General features: G+C 40.1%; 1 protein-coding gene across 1 annotated transcript; it reads right to left on the bottom strand.

Moving 5' to 3' along the window:
* Positions 1-2349: 2349 nt before the first annotated feature.
* bri3bp (bri3 binding protein) lies at positions 2350-11293 on the bottom strand. Its single transcript, XM_077600474.1, has 3 exons — positions 10971-11293; positions 7259-7361; positions 2350-5639 (listed from the first exon to the last, which is right to left on the bottom strand). The coding sequence occupies exons 1-3, from the start codon at positions 11145-11147 to the stop codon at positions 5227-5229; spliced, it is 693 nt and encodes a 230-aa protein (XP_077456600.1). The 5' UTR covers positions 11148-11293; the 3' UTR covers positions 2350-5226.

Raw genomic sequence — 11293 nt, 5'->3', positions numbered from 1 at the left:
TACTTAATTGTTATTTCTTCTTTTTGACCTTGTATCTACAATGCTGTGTGGTCGTTTTCTGTTTTGGAGGGTTTTTGGAAGACAGACTGAGACATACTGAGACTTAGGGTCGGTTCTCACAACAGCGTGGCTTTATGGTAAGAGCGACAACTTCTCGATATACAACTACTGTTTATAAATCCCTATACAGCAGGCAAAAGTGGGTGTTATTTGAATATCAGTGGGTGTGTTTCATTTTGGAAGGAAATGTACAGTGATACCTTGACATACGAGTGCCCCGACTTAGAAGCAATTTCAGATACGAGTAAAATTTCGAGCAAATATTTACCTTGAGATATGAGACAAATTTTGATATACGAGCATACAGCCAAGTGTGGTCAACGCGAGAGGCTGCTTTTGAGAACAACATGGGCACTGTCTTTCTCGTCGCAACTCCCTCGTGTAAGCGTGTATGTCTATGAACACTGGGCGGAGCGTTGCATTTTTTCAGTCTCCCCCCCCCCTGTTAGTCAGTGCAGAATGGCGGAGCTTGCTCGCCAATACGAGAGGAATACTACTTCCCTGGGAAGTGGTCGTGCGTTATCCTATTGTCAGGACATTTGTATGCAACATTTTCTGAATATTTTGAAGGGAAGACAAAAGCAAACAACACTTCATAGGTTCCTTTTAAAAACTGCGGCTGAAAGTCAGGGTGGAGGCGGAGCAAATAGAGCCAAGAAAAGTATAAATAAAATAAACAATTAGAATTAATTTTAGTGTAAGGTTAGATCAAACTTATTTTGAGTGTGTCTGTATCGTAATCCAAGTCCATTTAAATTTGTTTATGTGATGTTACGAGTGCATTGTGGTACAAAAAGTCTCTTTCCCCTCCGCGAAATCTATCTAATTTTAGTACTATTAAACATAACCACTAGTTATTTGTCACTCTGTTAATAGATGGCGAATTAGAACAAATAAAAATGTTTTTCCATTCCAATATTCTGTTTTTGTGTTTTTTTTTCAGAGGGTTGGAACGAATTAATTAGTTTTTAGTTCATTTCTATGGGAAATGTTGATTTGAGATACGAGTAAATCAACATACGAGCTCAGTCCCGGAACGCAGTTGGCTCGTGTCTCAAGGTACCACTGTATTTGTCTCCTATGGCTAGCTTGTCTTGTTAATTTACTTGTCTTATCACTCAGGCCTTGAGAATAATGGCAGGATCCTTCAGGCAAGAGTTGAAATATCTCCTGCCTTCCTGGACAACCATGGCTAACAAGAAAGAATTATGAGTTCCAAGATAAGTGTGGAATGTGTAGGACAAAAGAGCACTTATGTGAATACATATGTGACAAGTGATAATACAAACAAGATACAAGATCAGTGTTAGTAAAGTCAAGAAACTCTAAATTGCCCCTAGCTATGGGTGTGACATGACACCATCAAGACGATTGTCAAATTTGATGGCTCTGAACATGTCATCAATCCAAAACAAAGTTGGAAAAAGCTCGCCAGTCTTCGTTGGCATGGCATCTTCCTCGTCTTCTTTGAATTGAGCGGGTGGTCCCTGCCCTCCGCTTGGAATCGCCTGAAAATCGACAGGCAAACTATAATTTGTCTTTTTTTTAAAGCCTTACTACCTGCACTTATAATTTTAAAAAAATCATTCAAATTTGTCAGGGTAGCTCTTTCGTTTTGCCCAATCCAGCAATGTATTCATTTTTACTGTCTTTACAGAGCCTCTAACATCAAGTTTGTTTATAATTGACCACGCACCACAAGAAAAACAAGATCCAATTATTACTGACAAGCAGAAGAGCCTGGCGTTGCCACTGCTTCACTGCACACTGACATTATTTCTTTCACGCTGACCTAAAAACTTTGTGGGGTGGGAAATTTTGAAGGTTTATTGACTGCCGATTTTTAGCTGTTTGAAAAGCCAAAATCTTAAAACTTGTCATAAGGCCTCTAAACGGCCAGATTCAAAACCCTCCCAAGTCTCGTTTAAATCGAGCAGACGTTTCGGTCGCAATCAGAGCGCATTGGTTTTAATATTTTATCGATTTTCTTTGCTGTTGAGAGACCCATAATCTTGAAACTCCAGATTAACACTAAAGACGGTAGTTTGCAAATGTGTGTCAAATTTGGTGTGTTTCGGAAACCCGATTTTTTTCGATTAGCGATATTTATCGGGTGTTTTGACACAAAACCTAGCCTATTTCACTCCCAGACACTTAAAGTATAACTGTCAAATTTTATGAAAAACGGTTCAGCCGTATCAGTCCAAAGAGCTCAAACAGATACACATACAATCACACACACACACACACACACACACACTCAGACAAAGATGCATTTATATAATAGTATAGATTAAGATGTATTTAATTTCACAAACACAGAATCACAGTTTTTAACTTTCCATTCTACCTATTCTACGCACAATATAAAAAATGAGACCAAAAGATTAATCAAAAAACAAAATTAATTGAAGTTGGCCAAAAAGAAAAAGGCTGTAAATGGATGGAATAACAGGAAAAAGCAAGGATACTGTCAAATCATTCATTAAATAGTGTATAATGTTTCTGATTCGGGAAAAAAAATTCAACATGAAAATAATAGCTGAAAAATATGCAGTGCATTTGATATTGACATTAATTAAAAATCCTTCAAATGCATAGGACCATTTATTGTAAACTTGACTCCAGTGTAACGTTGCCGAATACATGCTGCCCAATCAGTTAAAAACATTTTGGAAACTCTTACTGCCATAATGCCTGAATTCACATAGAAAATATTAACATAAAAAGCATTGAGAAAATAAACAGGTACGTCACAATTTCAATATAATTTAAAAAATATGTATAATATAGAAATGAAACTGGCGGCCCGGCGGCATAAGTGGTTAGCACAAATCCAGGTAGGTCCTCCTGCATGGAGTTTGCATGTTCTGCCCGGGCCTGCGTGGGTTTTCTCCGGGTAATCCAGTTTCCTCCCACATTCCAAAAACATACTGATTGGCCACTCTATATTGCCCCTAGGTATGGGGGTGTAAGAGTGAATGGTTGTCCGTCTCCTCGTGCCCCTAATAATAAAAAAACTTAAAAAAATAAACAATAAATAAAACACACACCGATGGAATTTGGCACTAGTGCTGTTGCTACACAATTCTAAAAATGACATTTTAAAAGTAGGAGTAAAAAGGAATTTAAAAATCTGAAAAAATAACGTTCCGAAATATTTTTCATATCATAGTAGATTAAAGGATGCAATCTTGACTGAAGGAAAACACTTTCTGTGGTTACTATAACAATGTATAACCCATCACTCTCACATCACCCAAATGCATTATTTTTGTCTACCAATAAAAAACATTTGATTCATGCTTTTCTTACCTAATTATTCTATGATATTTCTTTGGCCTGTATATGGCATTGATACATACAACAAGGAAGAGTGTGTGCAATAAATTCACAAATTAGGTGTTGTTATTATTGGGCCAGAGGAACTAAGACAGGTTATCAACATTGATAGACTTGGACGGCTAGCAGCCAGCTCCCCCTAGTTAAAATGGATTGGTCGTCCACTATTGACAAACTAAATTCACAGTCGAATGATGAAAGTAGCCATATGATTTGTCTATCATCGTCAATACCACTGAAAGATACACAAAATAAACATCTTGATATATGTCACCTGTGAGGTGGGATGGATGGTATCAGCAAAGAATTGCTCACTATCACATATCTAGACAGATTTGTGAACAATATTTGAGAAAAAATGCTTGTCTGTATGAGGAAAATATTTTGGCTCTATGAGTTCATCTTATTAAAAAGGGAGCAAAAACAAACACATGTATACATTTTTGTTTAGTGTATTTAATGTTTTTTCTCCAATTAGTCCCTGAGAATATTGTTGTGGGTCCACGATGGGAGACATTCCTGTAGAAATAATATTCCATTTAAATATGCATGCACACAGTGTGGACTAATAAAATACTCCTAACAAGTGTTTTGGGAAGGGGGGACTTTTAAACTTCCTCTCGGATGAGGTGTCTCACGACTTTTGCACATTTAGAGAATAAGCAAAACCTCCTTACCGAAATTAAATAAATTGTAGATGAGCCATTTTATACACTCCTTATGTGATTGGTTGCAATTAACTAAATTGACAACGGTGGATGACAAAAAAAACCTTTTTTGTGGACTGACATACAGTGGTACCTTCAAATTGGAACTTGCAGAGTTAAAATATGAGCTAACTTTCGCTACAAAAGGATTAGGCATCTACTAGTGATGAACTCAATTATATTCACAGCAGAAATATGATTGGATTCCACACGATTGGATGTCTATCATCATCTTGGGATGGAGTGACAGGAGATCAGTTCTGTTACAGCGGTGTGCATTGCTGGCGGCCATGTTGCGTAGAGTGGTCAGCGGTTGAGAACTAGATCTAAAAAAGTACATATTGTGCAGCATCACCATATTATTTCTTAGTTACTCCCAACGACGTCCTTTTAGTGCCGTATCGGCATTCACAGTATCAGTGAAACACTACTTTGTTTTTTCCATAACATGAAAATAGACCACTGTATTTTTGGACTATGTCGATACGATGAAGTACCGGGTTTACTCGCATATAAGCCGCCCTGTGTATAAGCCGCGTCCTTAAAAGTGCCTTAAAATCGTTGAATTTTCAGATTCACAATTCTCACCCCATATTAATGGTTTTAAGAGAGAGAACAAATGTGTTAATTTAAGGGGAAAAGCTTAAGAAAAATCCTCTCACGTGGTATTTCTGAGATACTCTATGAATCAAAAGCACATTATTAGGGTCAATATCATAAGGATTTAATTCATCCAGTAATGGTTGTTTCCTTAGTGCAAAACAGAAAATAACCAACAAATAGTAAATATTACTTTGCTGACATCTCCTGGTGAAAAAGAGTATAGCAAGCCTTGTGCACATATAGGCCGTACCCTGGATTCAGTCATAATTTTTTTAGTTACAAATATGGCTTATATGCGAGAAAATACGGCAAGTCTTTCACTTTCTTGTACTTATGTTGAAATCTAAATCGTGAAAAATGTAAAGTCAAGCATTTCGACCTTTTGAGGTACCACTGTAGTTCATGCCATGGATAAAAACACCACTTAAAATTTCTTGAGGACAATAGCCTCAAGTGGGTATTATTCTCAAAATTTTAAATACCGATAAAAGGAGTGCTCCTCATTCTACCACTACTACCCGTCCACACGTTCCAGGCCATCAATGACCCGACTCAGACGGATGTTGAGAAGGCGGATCTGGGTCTCCAGGTGGTCTATTTTCTCCTCCAGCGAGCCGGCGCCACGTCGCCAGTTGACACCCACCGGGCCGGTCAGGAAATACAGCCCCATGATAATGCACAGCGGCGGCACGGCGCGCTCAGGGTCGCCTTCAAACTTCTGCAGCACGTACAGGCAGGCTAGGACCAGCATAAGAACACGCGCCAGCCAGAAGAAGCGTCCGAAGACGACGTGTACCACGTAGAAAATGCCGCCCAAGAACACCGAGAGAACCCACAGGGCCGCCAGGACACCAGCCACCAGTGGCAGGGCACGTGTCGGGTTGCCGCTCAGGGACGCCGGGCTGAAGTAGTGGCTGAGGTTGGATGCTGTGCATGTGAGGGAAGCGTCGATTTAACGTGAGTAACTGGGTTTCAGGCAAGTTCAATGTACAGATAAGCTAAATTCCATGATTCTAATATCTATTTTAGCAATAAAAATAAGTAAGGCCGCGGTGGGTTTAAAACGCCAGGTTTTTGGCCCATCCCTAACACTATATAAATCAGTTGGTTTAACATTTTAGCAAAGACCAATACAACAATGCCTTTAAAATGCACATTTCTTGAATCCCAAAATGCACTGAACGCCATGGTGACGTCATTTAGAATACTGAAAAATGGACATGCTTTTTGCCTAATCTGAAGAGATTGACATAATCTTGGGAGAGAAATAAATACAATTATGCTAATTAAATCAGTATATTACCTATTTTTACATAAGGTCAACCAGAAGTTGTTCGGGGTCTGCGGACTTAAATTCGAGCGACGTGAATTCGGTGTGAAAAATTAGATCGTGAAATACTTTTTTGTGTTTCAGTGATTCAGGTTGGTAAAACTTTGATGAGAATTACTGCATATTGTAAATATAGGTGACAGAGTTTTAAATGACATCTTTCCAATGCAAAAAGTGTGCCGCAGTTCAAAAACGTTGTGAAACACTGATCTAAGCCCCCTAATATAGAGTAATAATAATTACAGGAAGAAACTAATTTTCATGTTCATAATAAATGCTGCACGAAATGTCATATATATACACACAATTACTGTATTTTCCGCACTATAAGGCACACCGCATTATAAGGCGCACCCTTAATGAATGACATATTTCAATTTTTTGCCATATATAAGGCGCACCGCTCCGCATTACACTGGTGTACCGCGCCGCAGTGGAGGCTGGGGTTACGTTATGCATCCACTAATTCGTGCTGCGCTAAAGGGAATGTCAACAAAAGAGTCAGATAGGTCCTCCAATCTTAATTAATAGATTACAAATCAGCTTTCTGACAACTCCATTAACTCCCAACATGAATAAACAACCGTTTTTTATTTTCTCCGAGGTAAAGTATTAGTATTTTCGTGACAGTATCGAGTCAGTAATTCCTGCATTCCTGAAAGCTCGGACCACAGTTGAGACTTCCACCGGGAATGACGGCGAACATATAATTAATGTGCTAGATCGAGCCCAACCAAAATGAAACGCCATTTTATATATCCCAGCATTCACCGCGCACCGGAAATAGAGAGCTGTTGCGGCTCGTTATTGATCCATATATCATATATATATATTTAGTTCGCAGTCTAGTTTTGAATGCTCTGTTGACACCAACATCTAACAGCAGGAGTTCTTTTGTAAAAAGAACTATATATCCCAGCATTCACCGCACACTACTTCTTCTACGGGGGAAATGGAGTCGGGGCTGCTTACCGTAGTTACGAGACCTGTTGCAGCTCAATATTGATCCATATATAAGGCGCACCGGATTATAAGGCGCATGGTCCGATTTTGAAAAAAATGAAGGCTTTTAGGTGCGCCTTATAGTGCAGAAAATACAGTATTTTTTTTAAAAATTCATTTTAGTGAATGATTAATTTGAGGTTTTACCCCCCTAGTATTGCTGCAACCTAAAATATATATTGCTTCGGCCAAATACGAAGAGCTGTAGACTTACAGTCAATGCCCATCACATCAAGGAGATCAGCCCAAATCTTCCAGACCGTGTCGAGCAGGGAGTCCACTCCATGAACGAAGCGCTCTGTTGCTTTAGAAAAAAACTGGGACAGAACAAAATTTACAAGTAAATATCGGAGTTTCAGTTAGCTGTATTAATAACACCATCAGGGCAAATCCCATGTGATGCCATTCATTTTTAAATGCAACATTTTTATCCTACCTGTCAGCAGTGTCTGACCAGATTTTACAGGGCTGAGGTCTGGTGTATGATAATTGACTGCTGTTAGGTTTATCATTATTATAAATGTGTAAATTAAAGGTGAATTTGGAAATACCTTTTGGTGAACTTATCAACTGCTATTTTCTCAAATTCATTCATCTTCCTTGCCACATTTACACTCATGACAAACACTTGCGGTGTACCTTGAATTGGTTTCCAGCCAATCACAGGGCAGGATTAGAAGTTTTAATCACGTTACAGCACTAGTTATGATGCTTATTAATTATACATATTATTTGTTTCATAATACAGTAATACCTTTACATACGAATGCCCCAACAGACGAGATACGAGTAAAATTCCGCATTTTGCCTTTAGATACGGGACAGCCAGGTGGCACGAGAGGCTGTTTATGATAACAGCTCATTGTCTTTCTCGTTGCATCTCCCTCGCGTAAACATATCTACGACCACTGGGCATACAGGTTGCATTTTTTCCGTGTTTTTTATTTGGGTTACTCAGTACATAAGTAAGGGAAAAACAATGGGTCCAATGAAGGGTAGTGAGAAAAAAGAGCGTATGCTGGCAATCAAAATAATCGAAAAACATGACAGTGGCATATGCGTAACTGAGCTGGCTCGCCAATACAAGAGGAGTACTTCAACAATCTTAAGCAGAAGGATGCTATAAAGGAGGAGTCACCAAACTACGGCCCGCGGGCCGGATACGGCCCGTCAGCACATTTGGTCCGGCCCTCTGAATAATACCAGAGATGCTATCGTATTTTTTTCCTATTTGGCCTCCAGAAAAAAAATCCTGTCAAAGAGAGAACGGAATAATGGCGAAAAAGTTAGGTCAGAGAAAAATTGATTCAGAATGCAGGGTATTTAACCTGGAGTGGACAAACGATTCTTTTTTTGTTCAATGCAAAGAAAAGGCTGTTTGTCTCATCTGTCAAGAAACGCTGGCGGTATTCAAAGAATACAATCTTCGCCGACACTATGAATCCCGTCACAAAGACAAGTACGATAGCTTGCAAGGCCAAATACGAGCAGAAAAACTCTCAAAGCTAAAAAGTGGACTACTATCTCAGCAGAATAAATCTGTACCCCAAGCTCAGCTGAACCAGGCATCCGTTCGGGCCAGCTTTCGGGTTGCTAAACTGATAGCAAGCAGCGGTAAGCCTTTCACTGACGGAGAGTTTGTTAAGAAATCTATGGATGCTGTCGCGGAGGAGGTGTGTCCCGAGAAGAAAGATGCATTTAATGCCGTAAGTCTGTCGGCGAGTACAATCACCAGACACGTTGAAGAAATCGGGAGTAATGTATATGCCCAGCTGCAGCAGAAGACGAAAGAATTTGACTTTTTTTCATTAGCACTGGATGAAAGCACGGACGTGCAAGACACAACGCAACTGCTCATTTTTATTCGTGGAGTTAGCGCAAACTTTGGGATGTGCAAGGATCTGGCAGCCCTCCAAAGTCTCAAAGGGACTACAACGGGAGAGGATATTTTTGACAAAGTGTGCCAAACCATGGAGAAGTTGGACCTGGACTGGTCAAAGCTAGCTAGCATCACGACTGACGGGGCTCCTAGCATGATGGGCAAAACTCGCGGTCTAATAGGACGCATGAACCGGGAGTTGGGAAAAAAGGGGTCTCACCGCCCCGCTACGAGTCCACTGCCTAATTCACCAGCAAGCACTGTGCTGCAAAGTGTTGACGTGGGATTCTGTAATGAAGGTTGTGGTGTCGTGCATAAACTTCAGAGCAAAGGGAGAAGATTGTACATGGCACAACAGAAAGTTAATGTTCCATGGCTTTTTTTCTATGAAGAACCCAGTGAGAGTTATTTAGTTATTATTTATTTCATTGATAGTGTTATTTATTTCCTGTTTTTTTTCTGTGAAGAACCTGGAAAGGGTTATTTGGTTGTGTGGCTTTCTGGAAAACAATAAATGTTTTAAGGTCCCCTACGATCGTCACACTTTTTCTGTTAAACTGACACCGGCCCCCCATCAGAGAAGGGAAAAGTTATATGGCCCTCACAGGAAAAAGTTTGGGGACCCCTGCTATAAAGGATTTGAAGCCTTTCAAGAGACTAACCATAATTTCCAAGTTGCGCAGTGACATTCATAAAGAGATGGAGAGCCTTCTTTTAATATGGATAAAAGATAAACAGTTCGCGGGAGATAGCGTGATCAAGTCAATAATATGCAAAAAAAGCCAGCAGAATCTACCTGGATGTGAAAGCAAAGGACGCATCTGAAAAAGGGGACTCTTCGACACCAGCTAAACCCTTCAAAGTGAGTCGCGGTTGGTTCGATAATTTTAAAAAACTAACTGGGATAGTACACTCGGTTGTGAGGCATGGGGGAGCAGCTAGTTCCTATTTGAAATCCGCGGTGGAATACATTGACATCTTTGCCTCGGTGATTGCACAAGGTTTAAATTTAGTGTAACGTAAGGTTAAAACTTATTTTTAAGTTTGTGTGTATAGTAATCTAAGTTCATTTAAGTTAAATTTAAAGTTAATGTTACGAGCGCGTTCGTCAAGTCTCTCTCTCCCCCTCAACACCCCTCCCCCTCTTCTAGCCCTCTCTCCCCCTCCTCGACCCACCCTCCCTCTCCTTTACCGTTTGTCTGTATTGAGTAATGTCACATTTTTGTATTGAAGATCATAACCACTAGATAGGTCTTTGTTACTTTGTGAGTAGATGGTGATTTACAAACAATAAAAATATGTTTTACCATTGTAATATCCTGTTTTTGGTGTTTTGTCAAGGGGTTGGAACAAAAGCATTTGTATTAGTTCATTTCTATGGGAAAATTGATTTGAGATACGGGTAAATTGACATTCGAGGAACACATTAAGCTCGTACCTCAAGGTATTACTATACGTAAATGACGGTTTCCCCTTGTATTGCCAGATTGGGTAGGTTACCGCCCAATTATAGTATTTTCAAAGATGGGGCCGCCCTATTGAAATGGTCGAATTCACAATGTAATTGGGCTGGATTCTTTCCGATTTGGCAACCCTGTTCTTGGTCGAATCAAGTTATTAATTTTCACCTGTGCGTCGTTGCTTTCGAAGCACATCTGCGTCTTACCACACATTTAAACTTTAGCTTTGTTTTTAAATTATTTAATATGGTGTTTTACGACGAGGACTACGGTAATTCATTCTGTTCTGCAGTGCAGCCCACCGGAAGTAGCTTTATTTTAGCCGTAAATGTTATCTTCAAGAGAGCGTGACGTCACGTTTAAAAAAAATATGATTACACATGCGGACAAGTGTATTGATTCCGCAAAGCATAAAAGACACGCTGTGTCTGTTTTATCATAACCAGATCCGTTTGGGAATAAAAATGGGGCTTTCTAGTTTTCAAAATGGCATCCTCTTAAAGGAGGATCCCCCCCAACCCAATCATTATCTACTCGAGCGCATCCCAGAGATAATTGCTGCAGCCTAGTCCGGCCCGCACGTTCACCTTGCAGATTCCTCGGATGTTTTCCTCTCCGAAAACATTGCTCAGCGTTTGGTAGACGCCGTTGGCCGCCCGTCGGAAGCTGTTCTGGCTGCTCGTCCTGCTTCTGGCCGCTTGGACCGCCGACAGCACGCAAGCGGAAAGCATCAGGAGCAGAAAGACACGCGTAGTCACTTTCATGATCCCCGTATTTTGTTGTTTGTTTGTTTAAATTTACGGGATGTGTTAAAGATTCCAAAAAGACGGCGATTTCTGCTGTAATGTGAGTGAAAGCGTTGAGGGGGTGGCGTTCACGAGAGGAGCGCGCGGTGCGTTCAAGTTACCAC

This window comes from Stigmatopora argus, chromosome 5 (genome assembly GCF_051989625.1).
Source record: "Stigmatopora argus isolate UIUO_Sarg chromosome 5, RoL_Sarg_1.0, whole genome shotgun sequence".
Taxonomy (NCBI): Eukaryota; Metazoa; Chordata; class Actinopteri; order Syngnathiformes; family Syngnathidae; genus Stigmatopora; species Stigmatopora argus.
The sequence above is the reverse complement of the archived record's forward strand: the minus strand, read 5'-3'. Positions and strand labels throughout refer to the sequence as shown.